The following is a 25,987-nucleotide window of genomic DNA, read 5'->3' on the forward strand; positions in this document are numbered from 1 at the left end:
AGGCCTCCGGTGGCAGCACCCCACACCAGGCTGTCTCTCCGTCTCCTCCCTACAGGTGCTCCAGTCTGTCCTGAGCTGCCAGAGTCTCCACTCTGTCCTGAGCTTCCAGAGTCTCCCGTCTGTCCTGAGCTGTCAGAGTCTACCGTCTGTCCTGAGCTGCCAGAGTCTCCCGTCTGTCCTGAGCTGCCAGACTCCCGTCTGTCCTGACCTGCCAGAGTCGCCCGTCTGTCCTGACCTGCCAGAGTCGCCCGTCTGTCCTGACCTGCCAGAGTCGCCCGTCTGTCCTGACCTGCCAGAGTCGCCCGTCTGTCCTGAGCTGCCAGAGTCGCCCGTCTGTCCTGAGTTGCCAGAGTCGCCCGTCTGTCCTGAGCTGCCAGAGTCGCCCGTCTGTCCTGAGCTGCCAGAGTCGCCCGTCTGTCCTGAGCTGCCAGAGTCGCCCGTCTGTCCTGAGCTGCCAGAGCCGCCCGTCTGTCCTGAGCTGCCAGAGCCGCCCGTCTGTCCTGAGCTGCCAGAGCCGCCCGTCTGTCCTGAGCTGCCAGTTGAGTGTTTGTATTCTGCACCAGACAGAACTGTTTTGGTTTCGTTCGTTCACTTTGTTGTTTTGTTCATTGTTCAATTTCTTTATTAAAAAAATGGACACCTACCACGCTCCGCATTGGTCCTCACCTTCTTCCACCACAGACAACAGTTAAAATGAGTGTATATACACACACACCCTACCGGTAAAAAGTTTGGACATGTCACGGATCGCTAGGAGTGGTGGGTGTAGAGTCAGGTGCAGAGAGCAGTGCTTCCAATGAATATGTTTTATTCAGCTGGGTCCAGCCAACAACCAGGCAAAATGGCAAAAAAAACGATAAATCCCCCAACCAGGGAAAATAACGGGCAGCAACCACATAAGAGCAAAACAATAACACACCACTGACATAAAGGATGAGCCCGCACAAAAGCAGGCGGGACCTAGGAGTTTAAATAGCCCCTAATTAACAACAAATAACATACAGGTGAAAACAATCAAGACAAAACCAACAGAAAAGAAAAAGGAATCGGTGGCAGCTAGTAGACCGGTGACGACGACCGCCGAGCGCCGCCCGAACAGGGAGAGGAGCTACCTTCGGTGGAAGTCGTGACAGGGCACACCTACTCATTCAAGGGTTTTTCTTTATTTTTATTATTTTCTACATTTTAGAATAATTGTGAAGACTTCATAACTGTGAAATTACACATGGAATCATGTAGTAACGAAAAAAGTGTTAAACAAAAAGATTCTTCAAATAGCCACCCTTTTGCTTGATGACAGCTTTGCACACTCTTGGCAATCTCTCAACCAGCTTCATGAGGTAGTCACCTGGAATGCATTTCAATTAACAGGTGGGCCTTCTTAAAAGTTAATTTGTGGAATTTCTTTCCTTCTTAATGTGTTTGAGCCAATCAGTTGTGTTGTGTTCTGACAAGGTATAGAAGATAGCCCTATTTGGTAAAAGACCAAGTCCATGCTATGGCAAGAACAGCTCAAGTAAGCAAAGAGAAATGACAGTCTATCATTACTTTAAGACATGAAGGTAAGTCAATCTGGAAAATGTCAAGAACTTTGATAGTTTCTTCAAGTGCAATTGCAAAAACCATCAAGCTCTATGATGAAACTGGCTCTCATGAGGACCGCCACAGGAAAGGAAGACCCAGAGTTACCTCTGTTGCAGATAAATTCATTAGAGTTACCAGCCTCAGAAATTGAAGCCGAAATAAATGCTTCACAGATTTCAGGTAACAGACACATCTCAACATCAACTGTTCAGAGGAGACTGCATGAATCAGGCCTTCATGGTCGAATTGCTGCAAAGATACCACTGCTAAAGGACACCAACAATAAGAAGAGACTTGCTTGAGTCAAGAAACCAAGCAATGGACATTAGACCGGTGGAAATCTGTGCTTTGAGATTTTAGATTTTTGGTTCCAACCGCTGTCTTTGTGAGTCACAGAGTAGGTAAACGGATGATCTCCGCATGTGGTTCCCACCGTGAAGCACGGAGGAGAAGGGGTGATGTGGTGGTGCTTTGCTGCTGACACTGTCTGTGATTTATTTAGATTTCATGGCACACTTAACCACACCTCCAGGCTCTGTAAGGGCTATTTGACCAAGAAGGAGAGCGATAGAGTGCTGCATCAGATGACTTGGCCTCCACAATCACCCAACCTCAACCCAATTGAGATGGTTTGGGAAGAGTTGGACCACAGAGTGAAGGAAAAGCAGCCAAGTGCCAGAGAATGCCAAGGGTGTGCAAAGCTGTCATCAAGGCAAAGGGTGGCTACTTTGAAGAATCTCAAATATAAAAAATATTTGGATATCTTTAAAACTTTTTTGGTTACTACATGATTCCATATGTGTTATTTCATAGTTTTGATGACTTCCCTAATTATTCGAATGTTGAAAAAAGTTCAAATAAAGTAAAACCCCTTGATTGGGTCGGTGTGTCCAAAGTTTGGACTGGTACTGTATATATAAATATGGCATTTAGCAGGTTTTATCCAAAGCGGCTTACAGTCATTTTTGTACTGGTGGTCCCAGCGGGCATCGAACCCACGACCCTCATCGTTGCTGGCGCCATGCTCAAACCAACTATAAAGTCAAATGGGGTTTTTATTTTTCTCCCCCCTCTGGAGATATCCATCCATGACCATTACTCCCTCACTCTAACCTATGATATGGTGAGCTATTTGCCTGCATCCACATAGCAGCACACGATTTTGAATGGGAGTATTATTTTATACCACGTTTTTTGTACTCAGAAAGGCAGAGGGTCAAATAAAGCCTGAACAACATCCGAAACCATGCCTTTAACACAAAACAAATAGAAACACATTCCACCATGACCACTTAAAAATACATGATATCCTCCACATTGAGAATAACATGTGGAAATGTTTTGTCGCTGTTCTCTCAGTAGCTGTTATTTCAACGCTGTCCGTTACAGGGAAGACATCCTCCTCCCTCATGTGATACCCTTCCTCCAGGCTCATCCTGACATGATCCTCCAGCATGACAACGTCACCAGTCATACTGCTCATTCTGTGCGTGATTTCCTACAAGACAAGAATGCCAGCTCCTCAAATCCACTCACTGTTAAACCCACCTAAGGAAGTGATGTGTAGACTGTCTGCAGAGGAGGATGCAGGGAGAAGATACATTCATTTTAAAGAAGGCTGGCAGCGGTGTTAAAAATGTCCTCCTCACTCGCTGTGTGTGTGTGTGTGTGCACCTGTTTTATGTTCCTCTGTTTCTGTGTGTGTACCAGTTTATGTGTGGTTGAGCCTCTGATTAAAAACCCAGGCAACAAAAGCAACTTTACAGCTTGTGCCAAGATGAATGGCTGTCCACAGGTGGCAAAGCGGGCCCACACTTTTTTTTAAAGCAGCTGTTTATATGCAATGAATCTTGTATCATTTGTGGACGTATGCGCTAACCCAAGCAGATAGTCGGCCGTGGGCTAATGCTGCTCCAACCGCGCATAGGGCATTAGTCTCAAGGTGCAGGGCAGAGTACCCGGGCAGGTAGCCAGCAAGTGATGGCTGTTCAACAGTCTAATGGCCTGGAGTTAGAAGCTGGTTTTCAGTCTCTCGGTCCCGGCTTGATGCACCTGTACCGTCTCTGTCTGCTAGATGGTAGCAGAGGGAACAGACTATGACTCGGGTGGCTGAAGTCCTTGGTTAGGTGTAGGTGTGCGTGTGTGCAAAGTGTGTGTGTAATGTAATTCACCATTCAAACCATAGGAGCTGTGTGCATAATTGCAAAACATTACTTTTGCATGCCACCGGTGTCATCACCCATAACACTTAATCTCAGGGGGATTACATTAATCAGAAATTAATTCAGGATCCCGGCCCCTATGTACTGTAGCTATAGCAACACTTACAACAGAAACAAAGCCAAACTGTGGACTACGGTCAAATCGTAGAAATCTTTCAAAATGCAATCCTGTTGCATGGCGGCGACTTGAAGGCTGTGTCCCAAATGACACAGTCTTGATGAACAACCCAGTGAGAGAGAGAGAGAGCGATTTAAACAGCTCTGTCACCAGTGAAATGTGATGTGTATCTGTGGTGTGCCATGATGGCGGTGGTGGGAAAATAACAAACCCTTGGTCGGGTCAGAACAAGGCTCAGGAGAGACCATTACTCTACGCTACGCTGGCTACACTGGTGTGAAAGTGAATCCAACTGAATTCCATCCCCCACAATCCTCAATCCTGCTCTGAGGATTTCTTGCCTAGTTTCTTCGATTAAAGTCTCTGGGTGCTCGTCCAATGCACTGGAGTGGATCGCTATGCATAGTCAGTACTGTTGTTGGCTGAGGGCCAAAAAGAAAGGCACCTTTTCTTTAATGAGCCGGTAGCAAATTTGCAACTGTCACTGAGGTTATTTGTTATTTTGTACAGAAGTTGTGTTTTTTGCTAAGTAGGAGAATGGTGATAATGATGAACAGAATGGAGGATAGCTTACCTTGCTATATGATCTAAATCAGAATCACACAACAATGCTAACCAATTGTCGAGTCTGTAAAAGGCGATAGAGATTTCCCATTTTCTACAACAGTATTATAATACGGTACACGACACTCACACTGAGATAGGTGGGTAACAGTATACATTAACTGTATGTTCAGAATCATACATGTGACATACATTATAAACTCAGCAAAAAAAAGAAACGTTCGTGCTTCTACACCTGCATTGCTTGCTGTTTGGGGTTTTAGGCTGGGTTTCTGTACAGCACTTTGAGATATCAGCTGATGTACGAAGGGCTATATAAATAAATTTGATTTGATTCTCTCACTGTCAACTGCGCTTATTTTCAGCAAACTTAACATGCGTAAATATTTGTATGAACATAAGATTCAACAAGAGCACTTTTTGCCAGTTACGTCGGGTCCAGTGACGGTGGGTTTGTGCCCATAGGCGACATTGTTGCCAGTGATGTCTGGTGAGGACCTGCCTTACAACAGGCCTACAAGCCCTCAGTCCAGCCTCTCTCAGCCTATTGCGGACAGTCTGAGCACTGATGGAGGGGATTGTGCGTTCCTGGTGTAACTTGGGCAGTTGTTGTTGCCATCATGTACCTGTCCTGCAGGTGTGATGTTCGGATGTACCGATCCTGTGCAGGTGTTGTTACACATGGTCTGCCTCTGCGAGGAAAATAAGTTGTCCGTCCTGTCTCCCTGTAGCGCTGTCTTAGGTGTCTCACAGTATGGACATTGCAATTTATTGCCCTGGCCACATCTGCAGTCTCCATGCCTCCTTGCAGCATGCCTAAGACACGTTCACGCAGATGAGCCGGGACCCTGGGCATCTTTCTTTTGGTGTTTTTCAGAGTCAGGAGAAAGGCCTCTTTAGTGTCTTAAGTTTTCATAACAGTGACCTTAATTGCCCTACCGTCTGTAAGCTGTTAGTGTCTTAATGACCATTCCACAGGTGCATGTTCATGAATTGTTTATGGTTCATTGACCAAGTATGGGAAACAGTGTTTAAACACTTTACAATGAAGATCTGTGAAGTTATTTGGATTTTAACAAATTATCTTTGAAAGACAGGGTCCTGAATAAGGGCCGTTTCTTTTTTTGCTGAATTTAGCTAGCCTACATAGAGTACACTCAATGAAATTGGGAACTGCAGTAGTAGATCTCCAATTTATTTACAACATTACGGTGCATTTACTCATAGCATTACATATGTGTGTTTGCAAGAGGAATGCCTCCCTTAAAGTGGAACTGACAGTGTTTTAGCAACATGAAATCTTATTAAAATCCCCCAGGTAGTGTACTTATTTGTGTTGTGCATTTTCTGCAAGTGAGCACTTAGATATGGTCAATTTCACGTTTTCATAAATTCTAAGAATGTTTGGGAATTAGATAAATGTAGGCTTTTATGATCATTCTATAGCAATATAGAATGTGAAAGCACTGCAGTAAATGAAACCTAATAAAAACATTTATCTCGTCCAGGACCAGAGTCTACGCAGACCGGCAAAAGCCACAAAAGACACCTGAATGAATATCTGCAAATATGTAAATACCACGGGAGTCCTCTTACATTTGGGATCTTTAAAATCATGTTTATGGCTGTTGCGGTATGACTCACACATGAGTCATGATCGCATTAAAATGTCACGTGACCATTGAGTTGCGGTAATCTCCTTTTATGCACTCTGGACATGCTTTGGTAGTACCCAACTTGCTAACGCCCATCAGCCTGATAATCAGGGCTCTGTTGTCACTCTAACCACTCTGACAGCAATGCAAATTCAATCGAAAATCACATCAAACACTTATCGTCAAAACAGTAGGCCTGTCATACTTTTAAAACTCACCTCACTGTGATGATCAATTTGAATAAAGAAGTTGAACAGCAGGTTGAAACAGTGTAAAACATGGTTGTTGTGGATGTTGTTTCAAAGCCTAACACACTGAAATGGATAGCGCTTTCTAAGGTGATGATTAATTCAAAACACCATATGCATATCACAGTTTATGCATATGCATATGAGCCCAAGCCCGAAAAGAAAAACCTGAATTAAAATGATGATTGGGCCTTTATTTCGAAATAGCCTACCGTATATTATGCAAGGCAGAAAAACATAAAACTAAACTGATTTAAGATGTCTATGGTTCATAATATTTCTAGCCTATACTCCAAAATTAAACACATTTGAGTGATCACCTTTGAGTGTGGACTGTTACTGTGCATACTGGATGGCCTGGTTACCTTATGCTATGCTCCAAAATGTCCATGAGTCTTGGAGAGAATGTATAGCCCTAGGCATTGCTGTTGGTTCATTGACTATGCAGAGCAGCTTACAGTTTGCCTACAATTAGTGAATTTGTATTTGATTATGAATAGCCTAGTAATGAGGATTATAAAAACTATTTCCATAATTAATTGGGTGACACATTACCTTTCGCTATACAGAATATCTCATCCACATTCATTTCCATCTCCTCCTTTATTCCATTCTTGAGTGTGCAGACGGGCTGTAAACAGTTTAGTGAAAACATTTTACTATCAATGTTCTCAAACAGATTTCACTTGGTTTCCCAAATTAAGCACTGAGTACATTGTTGCTGCAGGAACAAGGTTAGAGAGCCCATGGCATACAGAGTTTGGGTGGAATATCACCTGTTGGGCAGCGAGATTATGTTCCTCAAACTGTGGTTGATGTCTGAAGTGATGTGTATAAGTGTTCTTATACATATATACCTGTCTTTTTCCCCCTGCCCATTTGATAATGGGACATTCTAAATCAAAAGTAATTTTACATATTAGTAAAGACAAGATTAAATTGAGAATAGTCTGATGGGTGAAAATATGATAACTTGATGAGAGAACAGCTGTGCGGCCTGAGGCAAGGAACAGAGCTTTTTTGTCAAATCATCAGTAGCCTATAGTCGCACCATGCAGCCCATATTTTTATTTATTTCTAAGACATTCTAAAGTTTGCATCATTCACAACTGAAGTTGCCAAATTACTCTAAATCTAACATGTAGGACCTGTTTCAAATTACTTTTATTAATAGCCATTTCATATGTGCACCTGCTCTGTAATGGGAAAAAATATCCTTTATATTTTATTCAACTAAGTTGAATTATTTTCTTTTTACTATAAAATCATATAAAATGAAATAATGTCACGGGACTTATAAGCATAACTTGTCAGCTAAATTAACAAGCCTACAGCCTATGGCATGGAGCATAGCCATACAGTAGGCCAACTCATATTCTGTTCTTCTGAAATACATTTTCTTTATATCATAATGTTTCTTTATACCTGACTAAAATAAATAATTGATGTGTTTTGGTGTATATTACATTTATTGAATAGACTTTTTAAAATGTAGATGTTCCAAAGGTGCGCAGCAGCGGCTTACATACGTGGAGGCCTGGAGATGCTTTAAATGAATTAACGGTCAATTACCGCAAAACCGGCAATAACTGGCTGACAAAATGCCATGACCACCTAGCCCTAGTCCTGTTCATCAAACAACCATAAAAAGGTAGGCTATCTTTCCCTATATTCACATCAACACCAAGATCAACAACTAATGCTAGCCAGAGCAAAATTAGCTCCAATTTAACAAAGGAACATTAGACAACAAAGATAAACACCCTCAAACATGTTTAGCTAGTTGGCCATTAAAATTGGAATAGTACGTAGCCTGCTTGTCCTTCTGCTGCTTGCATGCCAATGTGCATTCTTGTCCCAACAAAGCACCCAAGCTAACTGGCTAAAGTTGATTACCTTGCTAGCTAGCTACTTCCTGGCACAAATGAGCGAACACCTCACTCCGACCCTAGCAAAACCGGTTACATTGTTTACATTTTATCTAGTGCGATCGTGACTAACTATTGCTTTTTTTTTGTCTACGCTTTCTGACACCGGTCATATTCAGCAGGTGTTACGAGTTCGTAAATTCATTGGTGATTCAGCTCTCTGGCACACAGACGAGAGTGCTCTGAAATCGGAGTAGATAGCCAGAGTGAATTTGCGAACGCAAGAGATATACAGTTAGCATAACAGTCATTCCAAGGTCAGCATAGCCAGCTAGCGATTCACATGTCTTGCTAGCTAACCAAATGACAACTGCATCTCTAGCTGTGTAGCCACCCGAAAAGCAACATGAGGGGGAAAAGTCAGTTACTCCTCCAATGGCATAACATCTTCCTAGCAGCTAGCTAGCTAACGTTAGGCTCTGTTTTTAGATTGCTCCATGAATAAATACGCTAGCCTATTAGCCACGTTATGACTGACTTGTGGTCATTGTCCTTGCTAGTTTGATTGTGTTGACATTGCCAGCCTTATTTACATTGAGTCATTGAAACTGAAACAGTTCATCCCAAATGAAGGCAGCCAACAATGTATCAGGCCAGCTGTGATTTACAACCTGATAGCAATATTTTGGGGACTACCAAGAAACGTATTGGTGAATTATATTAATCATGCATTGAACTACATCTCTGCCAACAATGCCTTACTGTATGTCATGGAATGTTGAGTCAAATAGAACCTATTTTTAAAAAAACCTCTTATAAAATCAATTCTGTAGCATAAACTGGGAATTTTGTATTTTTGACTGATATTATGATTGTTTCATACCTGCAAAGTAAAACGCTGTCAGTTCCAATTTAAGATTTAGTAGTGCTCGATGCAGCTATGATGTCAGGTTTATTAGTGTCATGTATGCTTTAAGAACATAGGCGGTTTATGTTAAATATGTTTTATTAATACATTTTGTTATTGATTTTCATACACACAACAAAAAAAGACCAACAAACAGAAAAGACACAATGAACATAGTCAACACGATGATATCTAATAAACAGCTCAAGCCACAGGCAGCATTTAGCAGTCTTTTCTCATTCTCATACTTCCTACACTTGTGACATAGTCTCTCAGCTATTGAAAGCTGGCTATCAAGGTTCGGTTGTGACTGATTTAAAGCCCCTCTATCCTCCTTCCAGCTCAGACAGATACTGTGTAGGAGACTGTGTTTGCCTTAAATGCCACCTTATACCCTATAAAGTGCACTACTTTTGACGGTTAAAAGTCATGCACTGAATAGGGAAGAGGGTGTCATTTGGGATGCATATCCTGTGGTTGCAGCATCGGAGCCTGCCTGGTGTTCTCTTTCCACAATGCAGCCCGGTGCCAAGTGATAAAATGGGTGGAGAGAGATTAAAAAAAGAGGGCTGGAGATGTAAACAATTATCCCCTGCACCACACATCCCAGGGTGTGGATTCCAATGTCAAGCGGGATGAGCTATCACCCCCATTAATGCCATCATTATTCCCCCGTGCCTAATGACCTCCCTTAGAACACACACACACACACACACACCGGATTGATCAATGTCAGAGAAAGTTTCCTGTGTGCTCGTTCTCTATAACTTCTTGTAAAACTGCTTTTTATTGCAGAAAGTATTGCTTCTGCACTATGCAAAGTCTTTTCTGGGAACTAAATAAATGTGTCCCACGTCCTGAGGGGAACTCTTGCTCTGCACTACATCTCTACCTGGGGATTTCTTTTGCCCCATGATTCATAACTGAAAGAATTTCTCTTGATATGAGAGACATGTAATCTTGTATTCCTCATTTTTCAAGCCAGATCGAAAATCTACTCCATGTAACTTCCTACTGATATTAGTTTTGGGATTTTGCAAAAACTTCACATAGGTTCTCAATGCTCCATTTGGGATTTCCCTAATATCCCAACAGTACTGTATATCATACTGTACTTTTTAACAGTCACATATAACTCTACATGGGGAGAATAGGGTGTCATTTGAGACAGAGTTTGTCTCTTAAAGGAAAAATCTACACAAAAACATTTTTTTATTAGTCCACTGTTGATAAAACCCAAAAGGTTTTGCATGTCGGTGATCAAGTTTTCTAGATATAGAACTATGAAATTATAGAAAGTGTCACAGTATGATGCATTTTTTAGTGGTATTTTCCTTTAATCAACCACCATGAGATTAGATTCCATTCTCTTTTCAGCCTTCTGATTACTCATTGTATTTGCCTTAGATATTATGGTGGAAGCCCAGGCAGTGACACTGCCGTCCTAGCTACATTAATCACAAGTCCAAATGGATCAATATGTTGTAATTAGTTCTTTTTCATCTCTGTCCATTTCTGAGATGAATAATGTTAGAGTTGAACAAGGCCATGGCAACAAAGCACCCTCAGACTCAACTGTGTCATTCATTTCCTGTTAGCAAACGATATGTTCTCTCTCTCTCTGAACAATGACACGACGAGGACACTACTGCTGACAAAGTTATTTTGAATCCCCTTGCATTTCCAACCAATCCGCATGTTCTTATCGCAAAGGTTTCACTATGTTGCCATTGTATTGAAGCCACAAGTTGTGCTCTGATAGACGGTGGAAGACATAAGCTCTCATGACCATTTGGCTAACCCACAGAGATACATCTCTTTGGTCTGCCACATTCAATTGTTTGGATGTGAAGTACTTCTATAATGATGTAAATGAACACATTTTATAATATGAATATAATAATTAATATGATGCTAGACAGCTCTGGAAAGTACAGTGCCTTCAGAAAGTATTCATATGCATGCCTTATTCCACATTTTCTTGTGTTACGGCCTGAATTTGAAATTGATTAAATTGTTTTTTTTTCTTCTCACCCATCTACACACAACACTCCTTAATTTTTACTAGGCAAGTCAGTTAAGAACAAATTATTTTTTTTGATGACGGCCTAGGAACAGTGGGTTAACTGCCTTGTTCAGGGGCAGAACGACAGATTTTTACCTTGTCAGCTCGGGGATTCGATCTTGCAACCTTTCGGTTACTAGTCTAATGCTCTAACCACTAGTCCAATGCTCTAACCACTAGGCTGGCTGCCGCCCCAGGTAATGACAACGTGAAAACATGTTTTAGAAATGTTAGCAAATTTATACTGATATATTACTGATATATTTCATTTACATAGGTATTCACACCCATTGGTCAATACATTTTAGAATCACCTTTGGCAGCAATTACAGCTGTGAGTCTTTCTGAGTAGTTCTCTTAGAGCGTTGCACACCTGGATTGTACAATATTTGCAAATTATTATTTTTAAAATTCTTCAAGCTATGTCAAGTTGTTTGTTGATCAGTGCTAGACAGCCATGTTCAAGTCTTGCCGTAGTTTTCAAGCCGATTTAAGTCAAAACTATAACTACGCCACTCAAACGTTCACTGTCGTCTTGGTAAGCAACTCCAGTGAATATTTGTTCTTGTGTTTTAGGTTATTGTCCTACTGAAAGGAGAATTCGTCTGTAAGTGTCTGTTGGAAAGCAGACTGGTTTTCCTCTGGGATTTTGTCTGTGCTTAGCTCCATTCCGTTTCTTTTTTATCCTGAAAAACTCTCCAGTCCTTAACAATTAGAAATCAAATCAAACTGTATTTGTCACACGCGCCGAATACAACGGGTGTAGACCTTACCGTGAAATACTTAAGAGCCCTTTAAACAACAATGCAGTTCAAGAAATAGAGTTAAAAAAATATTTACTAAATAAAATAAAGTAAAAAATGAAATAAAAAGTAACAATAAAATAACAATACCGAGGCTTTATACAGGGGGTACCGGTATTGAGTCAATGTGCGGGGGTATAGGTTAGTCAAGGTCATTTGTACATAGGTAGGGGTAAAGTGACAATGCATAGATAATAAACTGCAAGTAGCAGCAATGTGGTTGTTAATGTAAATAGTCCGGGTGGCCATTTGATTGATTGTTGAGCAGTCTTAAGGCTTGTGGGTAGAAGCTGTTAAGGAGCCTTTTGGACCTAGACTTGGCGCTCTGGTACCACTTTCCGTGCGGTAGCAGAGAGAACAGTCTATGACTTGGGTGACTGGAGTCTCTGGCAACGCCTAGTATATAGGTCCTGAATGACAGGAAGCTTGGCCCCAGTGATGTACTAGGCCGTATGCACTACCCTCTGTAGCACCTTACGGTCGGATGCTGAGCAGTTGCCATACCAGGTGGTGATGCTCTCGATGGTTCAGCTGTATAACTTTTTGAGGATCTGGGGACCCATGCCAAATCTTTTAAGTTTCCTGAAGGGGAAACGGTGTTGTTGTGCCCTCTTCAAGACTGTCTTGGTGTGTTTGGACCATGATAGTTTGTTGGTGATGTAGACACCAAGAAACTTAAAACTCTCGACCCACTAACCTACAGCCCCGTCGATGTGAATGTGTGTTCGGCCCTCCTTTTCCTGTAGTCCACGATCGTCTCCTTTGTCTTACTCATGTTGCATACCCATAACATGATGCAGCCTCCACTATGAAGAATGGTACTTAGTAATGTGTTGTATTGCATTTGCCCAAAACATAACACTTTGTATTCAGGACAAAAAGTCAATTGATTTGCAACAGTTTTTGCAGTATTAATTTAGTGCCTTGTTGCAAACATAATACATGTATTGGAATATTTTTTTTCCTTCTTTTCACTCTGTCAATTAGAATAGTATTGTGGAATAACTACAATGTTGTTGATCTTTCCTCAGTTTTCTACTATCACAGCCATTCATCTCTGGAACTGTTTTGAAGTCACCATTGGTAAAATGAGCAGTTACCTTCCTCTCTGGCAACTGAGTTAGGAAGGATGCCTTTGTCTTTATAGTGACTGTTTGCATTGATACACCATCCAAAGTGTAATTAATAACTTCACCATGCTCAAAGGGATATTCAATGTCAGCTTGTTTTATTTTTTACCCATCTACTAATAGGTGTCCTTCTTTGCAAACCATTGGAAAATCTCCCTGGTGTTTGTGGTTGAATCTATCTTTGAAATTCACTGCACAACTGAGGAACCTTACATTTATCTGTATGTGTGAGTTATGGAGATGAGGTAGTTATTCAAAAATCATGTTAAACACTATCATTGCACAGAGTCCAGGCAACTTATTATGTGACTTGTTAAGAACATTTTTACTCCGGAACTTATTTAGGCTTGCCATAACAAAGGGTTTGAATACTTATTGACTCAAGACATTTCAGCTTTTCATTTTTAATTAATTTGTAACATTTTCTAAAAACAAATCATTTTGACATTATGGGAAATTGTGTGTAGGCCAGTGACACAAAATCTCAATTTAATCAATTTGAAATTCAGGATGTAACACAACAAAATATGGGAAAAGTCAAGGGGTGTGAATCAGTGGCGGTCGGTACCATTTAATATGAGGGAGGATTATAAAAATATATATACACTGCTCAAAAAAATAAAGCACTAAAATAACACATCCTAGATCTGAATGAATGAAATATTATTATTAAATACTTTTTTCTTTACATAGTTGAATGTGCTGACAACAAAATCGCACAAAAATGATCAATGGAAATCAAATTGATCAACCCATGGAGGTCTGGATTTGGAGTCACACTCAAAATTAAAGTGGAAAACCACAGTCTATGATGGGAAATCGCTGATTTAAAACCTCAGCAAATGTTGCCGTATGCCGATTTTGTGTATAGAGCACACTTCTGACAAGACAGATTTATTTATTTATATAGAATGTCATAGAATGTTCGGTCTGCTTCTAAACGCTGCTGTCCCTAAGAATTCTAGAACATGAAGCACGTGAGGTCAGGGGTCAACCTAGAGTTAAAATACCCCTCATCATAGTTGTATTTTTTGCACTGCTTTACTGATTATGCTGATCCAACTTTGATGTAATGTCCTTAAAACAAGTCAAAATGAGACTCAGTAGTGTGTGTGGCCTCCACGTGCCTGTATGACCTCCCTACAACGCCTGGGCATGCTCCTGATGAGATGGCGGATGGTCTCCTGAGGGATCGCCTCCCAGACCTGGACTAAAGCATCCGCCAACTCCTGGACAGTCTGTGGTGCAACGTGGCATTGGTGGATGGAGTGAGACATGATGTCCCAGATGTGCTCAATTGGATTCAGGTCTGGGGAACGGGCGGGCCAGTCCATAGCATCAATGCCTTCCTCTTGCAGGAACTGCTGACACACTCCAGCCACATGAGGTATAGCATTGTCTTGCATTAGGAGGAACCCAGGGCCAACCGCACCAGCATATGGTCTCACAAGGGGTCTGAGGATCTCATCTCGGTACCTAATGGCAGCCAGGCTACCTCTGGCGAGCACATGGAGGGCTGTGTGGCCCCCCGAAGAAATGCCACCCCACACCATGACTGACCCACCGCCAAACCGGTCATTCTGGAGGATGTTGCAGGGAGCAGAACGTTCTCCACGGCGTCTCCAGACTCTGTCACGTCTGTCACATGTGCTCAGTGTGAACCTGCTTTCATCTGTGAAGAGCACAGGGCGCCAGTGGCGAATTTGCCAATCTTGGTGTTCTCTGGCAAATGCCAAACGTCCTGCACGGTGTTGGGCTGTAAGCACAACCCCCACCTGTGGACGTCGGGCCCTCATACCACCCTCATGGAGTCTGTTTCTGACCGTTTGAGCAGACACGTGCACATTTGTGGCCTGCTGGAGGTCATTTTGCAGGGCTCTGGCAGTGCTTCTCCTTGCACAAAGGCGGAGGTAGCGGTCCTGCTGCTGGGTTGTTGCCCTCCTACGGCCTCCTCCACGTCTCCTGATGTACTGGCCTGTCTCCTGGTAGCGCCTCCATGTTCTGGACACTACGCTGACCGACACAGCGAACCTTCTTGCCTCAGCTCGCATTGATGTGCCATCCTGGATGAGCTGCACTACCCGAGCCACTTGTGTGGGTTGTAGACTCCGTCTCATGCTACCACTAGAGTGAAAGCACCGCCAGCATTCAAAAGTGACCAAAACATCAGCCAGGAAGCATAGGAACTGAGAAGTGGTCTGTGGTCACCACCTGCAGAACCACTCCTTTATTGGGGGTGTCTTGCTAATTGCCTATAATTTCCACCTGTTGTCTATTCCATTTGCACAACATTATGTGAAATTTATTGTCAATCAGTGTTGCTTCCTAAGTGGACAGTTTGATTTTACAGAAGTGTGATTGACTTGGAGTTACATTGTGTTGTTTAAGTGTTCCCTTTATTTTTTTGAGCAGTGTATATATGATCATGGCCTTATTTCTATTACAGCATATTGGTTGACTGTCGTTCATATTTCATTCACCCAGCTCAATGTAACATTAATTTAGGCTACTACATGATTCTCAAATTTTCCATTTACCCATCATGAGGTTGCTACAACCTAGCCTATGAATGAAAGTTTACAACGTAGGTGCACAGGTCGAGAGAATTTTGAGTAATTAAGGTGACAGACAGTGACACATTCAATACCACCTTTCACACTCTTGCCTGCATCTAGCTGATCTAGGGTGTAATCATTAGTCCAACAGTTGCAAATGAGAGTTTCGATTGGACAAATGAAGGTATATTTATCCCCACTTCATTCTGTTTGCTTTCATTTAAGACAGAATTGGCGGAATGAATACACCCCTGATCACACGCAAACAAAGTTCCCTTTCATAGCAACCACATAAAAACAGCATGATCACTTTGCTCGTTGTGTATATAACCTCCTTCTCGCAGCTATCTACGCACTCTCCTTCTCTCACGTTTTCCCTTCGCTTGTGGACTTCAGTGCACAACACATCAGCTCTCTGTGACCAGGCAAAAAAAAACTTTCCAAGCCAAAACCTCATATCATGATCGCTAACTGCTACACACAGCCTACATTGTTGCTACACACAGCCTACATTGTTGTCATGTCATAGTCAACATAGCTACTAGAACTAACACGTTAGTAAACCCGCTACAATCATGCAGTACAATGTACAATCAGAAACCAGTTTAGCAGTTACACCGTTGTGCCCCGGTGGCAATAAATTAATAAAAACAAAATAAACCTTGACTTGGAAGAGTTCCTGTGTTGGATAGCCATAGCCAGCTAGCTAAAATATCATCCCTCTTTGTTTGAGCCCGGGGTTTGAGTAGGCTAAATTTGTTCAAAACTGTTCAACTATTGTTTTTTCTCTCTTTGAGTCAACTACTAACCACATTTTATGCACTGCAGTGCTAGCTAGCTATAGCTTATGCTTTCAGCACTAGATTCATTATCTGATCCTTTGATTGGTGGACAACATGTCAGTTCAAGCTGCAAGAGCTCTGATAGGTTGGAGGATGTTGTCACGCCCTCACCGTAGATTGCTTTGTATGTTTCTATTTTTTAGTTTGTTCAGGGTGTGATGTGGGTGGTTATTCTATGTTGTAGGTCTAGGTTTTCTTTTTCTATGTATTTGGCCTGGTATGGTTCTCAATCAGAGGCAGCTGTCTATCGCTGTCTCTGATTGAGAGCCATACTTAGGTAGCCTGTTTTCCCATTTTGAGTTGTGGGTGATTATTTTCCGTTTCAGTGTTTTCACCATACGGGACTGTTTCGGTTTTCCTTTATTCTCTTGTTTGTTTGTATTCAGTTTATTAAATGCATCATGAACATTTACCACGCTGCGCTTTGGTCTACTCCTTCTTCCACCAGCGAAAATCGTTACAGATGTCCTCCGGAAGTTGTCATAATTACTGTGTAAGTCTATAGAAGGGGGTGAAAACCATGAGCCTCCTAGGTTTTGTATTGAAATCAAAGTACCCAGAGGCGGACAGAATGCTAGCTGTCCTCCGGCTACCCTACAGAGTGCTGCTACCCTTAAGTATGTATTTGGTGACGTAAATATATTTAGTATAGTTTCATCTAAAAACGATAACTTTAAAAAAAAATTTTCACACATTATATTTGTATTAAGTTTACTGAGTAGGATGGTCCACCCCTTCCAGCTAATCTACCGAAGGCTTCTAATGGTGTTAATATTGAGTTTAGTATACTTTGTCAAATAAAACAGCTATTAGACATGCATGGCCTATTGGCTATGCTGCTCGCTGCCGTACAAAGTCCACTGTCTTTGTTAATTAGTATCTGAAGTAATCAGTGGAGATTTGTATTCCCATGGTCAAAAAACCAAGCTTATTAACAGACTGAAATATTACAATTGATTTAAAAGTCAGACAATTTGCATTAATAAAAGGAATACATTTTGAAGGAATCTGACTGGGGTTTGAAATAAACCTCTCAGTCATTCTAAGGAAGGAGATATTAATGTTCCAGAGGAGAGAGTAAATACAGCTCAGAGGGTGTCTGAATCAGTGCCAGTGTAATAAACCCTATAATTATAGTCAGGAGCAGGCCCTTCAGATGAGGGCCAGCGAACAACATTAAATATTAATGGCTAATATAACCTTGAAATCACTTTTGTCTCAGCTTGGTAGCGAAGACAAGATACATTGTAATAATCTCCTGAAATATCCCTCTCTCTCTAGCCCTTTCTTGTAACGGAGTGGAGAGAAGGCCGATGAGAGGAATATTAATAATACCTGAGATCTTTAAACACCATCATGTTTATGAGGCTCACGAATGTTCAAGCGACATGTGTGAAACGCTCCTTTTCTGTACTGTACACATCTTAAATAGATGGGATTTTTTTATGCTTCTAGGCTCTGGCTTGATTGTTATGTCGCTTGGTGAGCTGTTCTGATAAGAGACTGCAGCGATGAATTAGGGAACCTCAGAGGACGGTAAGAACACCTCATGAGGCGCTTTGCCATTTGATGGTTTTAAAAACCTTTTTTGGTTCAGAGTGCAGCCCAGAGTGCAGTCATAAATGTTCTGCTATTAGGTTTTGGATCAACCGGTATCTGCGGTGGTCTGTCTTTGTGTTCTCTCTCTTGTTTCAATGTTGCCGTGTTCTCGGGATAAACATGAAAGATTCCCCGTGAATACATGTTGCAGTCGGATAAAAATTCACCTCGGCGAGAAAGCAAGCAGTTGTCTAATGTCCTCAAGTCACTGAGATGCACTACAGATGCTCACACATCCCACATCCCGTGTCATGTTTCCATGAGATACTCAACAGTTGTTTGCGAAGCCATCTGAAGTGTGTGAATCACTCTCTGTAGGTACTACAGTATGCATGGAAAACTGTATATGCAATCACTACTGTCTAAGCAATGTTCTTAGGTTATGAATGTGTAGCTTTTCCTAGCCGTGGGCACCGGACTGCTCAGGGGAGCACAATGATTTGGAACGTCCAGGCAGAAATATATAATGTAGAACAAACAAATCTCTGACATTTACTGTCGATATACAGATTCACGTTAGCTCTATTAATGACATTTCTATCTGCAACGTTCAACAACGTTTGCCTACATTGAATGTGGCCCTGATCATAGTGCACTATAGCATTGATTCAAAATCACCATGTGAACACAGCCCAGTTCCTCCCCAATGTGCCCTTCTTCCTCTCCATATCAGGTAATGGCCAGGCATCTACACACCTAAGAGCTTTGGAAATGGACAGCGTATTACAGACATGTAGAGAGAAAGACGGCCATTGACTGTGCTTGCACTGTACTACAGTGCGTCCTATAAATGCCTCGGCACACCTCTGGGGCTGCCCATTGTTTGGTTTAAAAAGGTTCAAGGGCTGGGGTTTGAAATAAACCTCTCAGTCATTCAAAGGACGTAGATCTTCATGTTCCAGAGGAGAGAGTAAATACAGCTCAGAGGGTGTCTGAATCACGTGAGAGAATTGCCCAGCTCTATTCCCGTGCTGCTCTCACTATCGAAACAGAACAAAACTTGCCAGAGGCAATAAGAGAGGGAGGGAGACCAATTTGGGCTGTGTAACTAACGGTGTAACTGCTATGTGGGCAGGCAAGCAGACATTCATTGTAGGCTACTTTTTAAACATTACATGTATTTTACGTACACTGTCTGTCGGTCATTTCTTTATGCAGTATGTTTTGTGTATAAATATAGGCTATAGGTACATCTTGCAAACCACAATGTTTTATATTCCAGTTGACTATATTTGACTGCCATGTTGAGCTAATAAAGTAAAGTACGTAAAAGTGAGGTGACAAGAAATACCAAGGTTCATTTGCAAATGTATCTACCCCCATCATGTTAATTATATTCTGTAGGCTGCGTTCTGTTTGCACTAGCAGAGACAAGGCAAGGCACATACATGCTGACTAAGATTAAAATAATGGATACATGGACAAATAAATGGATAAATAAACCTCAGACAACCTTTTGCTTACCTTCATGTGAATCTTTGTAAACGCCCCTAATTGCCGTGACCACTACCAATGCTGCTCTGCATAAATGGTTGTCTCATTGACCAAAGTGAACTTGGGTTAGTTTTATCTGTGCGATCTGCATGGGAATGGGCCAGTTTTATCCCATTGTGGCTGTGGTTTATCATCTCTAATGCTACAGTAATTATTACACTGTCTTTGGCCTCCATCTAGATCCGATCCTGTATCTAAGTCCAGTGCTATTAATCTCACTCGCTGGAGAACTCAGGGAAAGCAGTAATAGCTGTGTTTGCTGTTAAAAGGGAGCCTGGAGTGTGAATGTTTTTGCAATTTCAACAAAAATGTCAGGCAAATGACCTGCTCTTTAGAGGAACCTATCATGTTGCTGTACGAGTTGAGCTATGTATTGACGCAGAGCATAGAGAAATGCGGAGGTCAGTTATACACATGTTTGTACATGCATTGATTTGACCTCACCGTCGGGCAACATTCCTACAGAAAGAAAGCTATTATTTTGCATTTAAGCAGATTTTGAATTCTATTGCTTCTGGTGGATTGTGCCAATTTTTGAAGGAATTATACATTCCCTGTCTGGTTTTAGTTAGAGTATGGTAATGTTGGTGAGTTCAGGGTTCACATGCCTCGTCAACTGATTTATACATACGTTTTTTTTTTACTTAACCCTAGTCTAACTCGACAAATTACGCTACATTGTTGAACCTGAACCTGCCGTCTTGGAACGCACTCAGGATTACAACCTATGCACAATGTGCCAAGTCAATTATCCTAGAACTGTGTTGTGAATCGCCCACTGAGTTGCTCATTTGCTTGCTAGAACACACAGCGAAGCACCATTTCTCAACTGCTTCTTTGAGTCCTTCGTATTCATTTCACCCACACACATGTAGTTATGACACATGCATTCACACCATATTCAAATGTTAGAAGCGTGCGCATCATGTGTAAAACAACAATTATGTTAATTCCAACATGATTGCGATAAATCAAGAGAGGACAGAACAGCCCTATTAAAATGTGTTGCCTCATCACTCACGCACACTCAGCGCAAGATTTATTTGATTTAGATCGGGACTCCGGATTGGGAATCGCATGATGTGTTAAGCGGTTGTGTTCGGCTTTCTTTTTTTTTTTACACTGTAGCAAGTAAAAGTCACTTGTTTGTACTGACAGAAAACCATATTCACATTTGGTAATATAACGACCCCCATGAACCATAAGGGCTTTCTCTGTAGTTCTGCATGATTTGCAGCACAGTTTGTTTGAAGAAATCATGAAGTATATGTACTGTGTCTTGCCAATGTGGGCCATCGTGACACTGGGTATCCAAAGAGCCCTTCTGCCAGAGTGGATGATGTTTTTCTTTCTTCACCTTCTCTTCTGCAGCCGCCATACTTGACGACCCAATGGAGTGCAGCCGGGGAGAGAGATTGGCCATCACTCTGGCGAAGGACAGCATCAACCGGTCCAGTAACCGTTCCACAACAGGCAAGCTGGAGGTGGACATCTTTGAGCTGCTGAGAGACAGTGAATATGAGATGGGAGAGACCAGTAAGTAGAGGATGAGAGTACGAGGTGGCTTTCGATTTTCGACTTTTGTCATTAATTTCAAAAAGTGAAAGACAAGTATGTCACGGAGTTCCACATTAAAAGGTCTGTCTGTCTGTCTGTCTGGCTGGCTGGCTGGCTGGCTGGCTGGCTCTGTGTATCTGTCTGCCAGCCATTCATCCTTCCGTCAGTCATTTCAATTTAGTGCCCATCTTCCCTTGTTATCCCCCACTTTCAGAAATCCCTTGAGTACAGTGAGATATGTCTATCTTGTTTAGGAATATTTGGAGTAACGAGTGGCAGTGGCAAACACATTTTTGGAAAATAGCTGATGGGTTCTCTCTGTGTTAAAAATGATTTGGATGTGTGGATGTCAAAAGGTTTTGGACTTGTTTTGTTTCTTTGGTTTGAATGACTAGCCTGAAGATATATAGTATATACACTATATATACAGAAGTATGTGGACACCCGTTCAAATGAGTGGATTTGGCTATTTCAGCCACACCAATGGCTGACAGGTGTATAAAATCGAGCACACAGCCATGCAATCTCCATAAACAAACATTGGCAGTAGAATGGCCCGTACTGAAGAGCTCAGTGACTTTCAACGTAGGATGCCACCTTTCCAACAAGCTAATTTGTTTTATTTCTATCCTGCTAGAGCTACCCCGGTCAACTGTAAGTGCTGTTATTGTGAAGTCGAAATGACTAGGAGCAACAACGGCTCAGCCGCAAAGGTGTAGGCCACCCATGCTCGCAAAACGGGACCGCCGTGGAGGAGGAATAATGATCTGGAGCTATTTTTCATGGTTCGGGCTAGGCCCTTTAGTTCCAGTGAAGGGAAATCTTAACGCTACTGCATACAATGACATTCTAGACGATTCTGTCCTTCCATTTTTGTGGCAACAGTTTGGGGAAAGCCCTTTCTTGTTTCAGCATGACAAAGCCCACATGCACAAAGTGAGGTCCATACAGAAATGTTTTTTCGGGATCGGTGTGGAAGAACTTTACTGGCCTGCACAGAGTCCTGACCTCAACCCCATCAAACACCTTTGGAATGAATTGGAACGCAGACTGCGAACCAGGCCTAATCGCCCAAGTCCCCACAGTAATTTTCTAACATCTAGTGGAAAGACTTCCCAGAAGAGTGGATGCTGTTATAGCTGCAAAGGGGGGACCAACTCCGTATTAATGCCCATGATTTTGGAAAGAGATGTTTGTTTTGACCATGTAGTATACTAGAAATCTAATGAGGTGGACAGAATTTGGAAAAATCTATGTCAATCAGCCTATCGCCATGACCTTGTGGATGGATACAGTGCAATGAAATATTAACAATGCATTAACATTTCAACAAGTAGATTTTAATGCTGGTATTTTTATACCAGCTACTTTGATTAGATTGAACAGAAGGAGAATAGAATACACTTTTACCAGTCTGTTTATCTAACATGAAGTTCACCTACTGTGTGTTGCCAATGTGGGCCATACTGACACTGGATTGCTAAAACACCCTTCTGGCAGAGTGGATAATGTTTTCTTTCTTCCCTTTGGCACATGTTGCGGAGTACAAGGAGTGGAATTTAGCTAAACAGATTGCTACCCAGGCTACTGTTGCCCGTTTCCGCAACAGGCATCATTATACTCCTTGTAGTGAGCTCTAACATATGGAATATGTCTAGATACTGAAATACACATTTTCGCATGAATTTAGTCAACATTTAAAAAATACTAATATGAATATCACAAAACAACCTTTTTTTGATTTAGCTTATTTTTTAGACACATTGTTTGTGTCACGTTCTGACCATAGTTCTGTTATTTTATCTTTGTTTTAATATGGTCAGGGCGTGAGTTGGGTGGGCAGTCTATGTTTGTTTTTCTATGTTGGTTTTTGAGTTCGGCCTAGTATGGTTCTCAATCAGAGGCAGCTGTCAATTGTTGTCCCTGATTGAGAATCATACTTAGGTAGCCTGGGTTTCAGTTTTGGGTTGTGGGTGTTTGTCTTCCGTGTTAGTGTTCGTACCACACGGGACCGTTTCGTTCATGTTCACGTTTATTGTTTTGTATTTCGTAGTGTTCAGTTTATGTATTAAAATAAACATTATGGACACTTACCACGCTGCAAATTGGTCCTCCGATCCTTCTCGCTACTCCTCATCAGAAGAGGAGGACGAGGTTCGTTACAGTTTGGAACAATATACTCTCTGATACGTTTAATGGTATGACCCATTTTATACATAATAGGTCACAATGAAGTTTCAATGGGAGAATTGCCAGAACAATCTGAGATACCCCAAAACCATTTGTACCCGCTGGCTCGGAATCGCCCTACAAAATTATGCCACCCATTAAATATAAACATCACAAGCCCTTCTAGTCAGTCACGTTCTGCTCGAGGTGCTACTCCCCTATGCATATACAGGCAAAATAAAGGAGGAAGGGTTGAGGTTAATTCGTAAAAGTCTAAGCCGTTGGGGGGGGGTCATTTTTTAAATGATTTAACAAAATATTGAATTTGGCCGTTAGTACTATAGCCCAGAGAAATGCATTGAATAACTCAGTAATAAATGACAAAAAAAAATCTATCATAAGAAACAAGGTTTTGAAGTGTTTGTCCTTTTATCTAGGAGATATAAGAAAGCTCGGAAATATTATTAAGTATTTTTTTTAAACGCATATTTAACCCCTTTTTGGGTTAGGCACAAAACTACCATCATACTTCCTGTCTTTTTTAAAAACCGGTTCCGGTTACCTTCAGACAAATTCCGTGGGGATCCTACAGCAAAATGGAGAAGCATAGTGTTTGTGAGAATCTACCCTTTACCCTTTAGTTCGTAGCCCAAACGGTTCGGATGCTACAAACAGAAGTTGGTACATTGACGGTACCAACTTCAGATGAGAATCCCCTGACACTTGTGGCGGTCGTACAGCAAAATGGAGTCCACCATTGTGTTCGTGAGAGTCTACCCTTTCCATTTGACACTACAGACATTTTCATGAGAATAAACATTTTCAGGATTATCTCATGGTCTGATAAACATCGCTCTACCTTTGCCGCCTAAAACCGCAAATGCGGAAGTGCGACATAGGTGGATGCGGTTCATTGAGACGCATGCCGTTAAAAAAAAAAAGATATCTCGAACTTCAATCTTATTACGTTACTTAGATTGTCGCACTAGTGCATCAATCGACTCTAGGGGGTTAAAAGCACACTGCACTGTAGGTGTATGCCCATTTAGATTCATACCGTCGTTCAGTCAGTAACCTTATTGAACTGGAAATAAAAGCTGAAATAAATCATTCTCTCTACTATTATTCTGACATGTCACATTCTTAAAATAAAGTGGTGATCCTAACTGCCCTAAGACAGGGAATCTTTACTAGGATTAAATGTCAGGAATTGTGAAAAACTGAGTTTAAATGTATTTGGCTAAGGTGTATGTAAACTTCCGATTTCAACTGTATATCCTGCTAGGTGAATATCCATGTCGTCATATCAGCCATGATTTTGTGAAAAATACGTTTTTGATGTCCCGTTGGTAGGATATTTGTGATCGTACCTCATCTAATTTATTGTCCAATGATTGTACGTTGGCGAGTAATATTGACAGTAACGGCAGCTTTCCCACTCGCCTTCTGCAGAACCTTATGAGCCACCCCGCTCTGTGTCATCTGTATCTGCATCTCTTTCTCTTGCCAATAACGGGGATGTTGGCCTTGTCGGATATTAGCAGTATATCCTGTGAGTCCTGCTTGTTGAAGAAGAAATCTTTGTCTAATCTGAGGTGAGCGATCGCTGTCCTAATATCCAGAAGCCTTTTTTTGCCATAAGATACGGTGGCAGAAACATTAAGTACAAAAAGTAGAGCTTAATGGCCGTGGTAGCTTCTCTTCATACATAAAAACAACTGTATACCTCTCCCTGCTTGGTTGGCTGCCTGCAAACCCCCTCCTAATTTAGTGCTGTCGTGGCTCTGCCCAGGCAGCAATTGGATTAGGGATGGATCAGTGGCACCAGTAAGGAGGAAATGTCACACAACCTGCCTAGCTGTGTGTGTGTGTGTTTGTTTTCAACATAACTGTTGGCCCGCTTGGTCGAATGGTCCAAGATGTCGGCTTCTTTCCTGGGAGACCAGGTTTCTAATCCCACCAGTTACAAAAGCACACATGAAATGTTGGCAAACCACATGTCTGAGTTATATGAAAAATATCCATGTAAAACTTCAGTGTCTTACTCATGTGTCATTTTCTACGTGATATTTTTCACATGTGAAACATTTGTGTAAAACGTCAGACACGTGTCCGCAAACCACGTGTCTGCCCCGTGAACATTTCCGTGTGAAATCTTTCACATGATTTCACGTGTCCAAAAACCGTTTTTTTACACGCTCTTTTTACAAGAGTTAAAAAAATAATAATATTATGTGGTGTGTGCATTCATGTGGGGAACAATACTTTAAAGTACTACTGGAGTCGTTTTTTGTGCCGACTATCTGTACTTTAATTTACTATTGATATTTTTTTACAACTTTTACTTCACTACATTCCTAAAGAAAACAAGACTTTTACTCCATACATTTTCCCTGACACCCAAAACCACTCGTTCCATTTCGAATGCTTAGCAGGGCAGGAAAACGGTCTAATTCACACTTTTATCAAAAGAACATCCCTATTGCCTTTGATCTGGAGGATTCACTAAACACAAATGCTTTGTTTGTAAATTATGTTGTGCTAGCATTTGTCCACGGCTATCCTTAAATAAAAAGAAAATCGTGCTGTCTGGTTTGCTTAATATAA

General features: G+C 41.6%; 1 protein-coding gene across 2 annotated transcripts in view; it reads left to right on the forward strand.

Moving 5' to 3' along the window:
• Positions 1–25,987, forward strand: part of LOC112266722 (glutamate receptor ionotropic, kainate 4-like) — a 393,963-nt gene that overhangs the window by 240,381 nt on the left and 127,595 nt on the right. The window contains exons 1-2 of one of the 2 annotated variants that reach the window (XM_024444451.2): positions 7,908–8,042; positions 21,026–21,190. In XM_024444451.2, coding sequence (XP_024300219.1) covers positions 21,046–21,190 — 145 coding nt within the window. In that variant the 5' untranslated portion in view covers positions 7,908–8,042; positions 21,026–21,045. Of the gene's footprint in view, positions 1–7,907; positions 8,043–21,025; positions 21,191–25,987 lie in introns of those variants that run through there. The other variant, XM_024444450.2, reaches the window with a different exon arrangement.

Source organism: Oncorhynchus tshawytscha, linkage group LG14 (assembly GCF_018296145.1).
Source record: "Oncorhynchus tshawytscha isolate Ot180627B linkage group LG14, Otsh_v2.0, whole genome shotgun sequence".
NCBI lineage: Eukaryota > Metazoa > Chordata > Actinopteri > Salmoniformes > Salmonidae > Oncorhynchus > Oncorhynchus tshawytscha.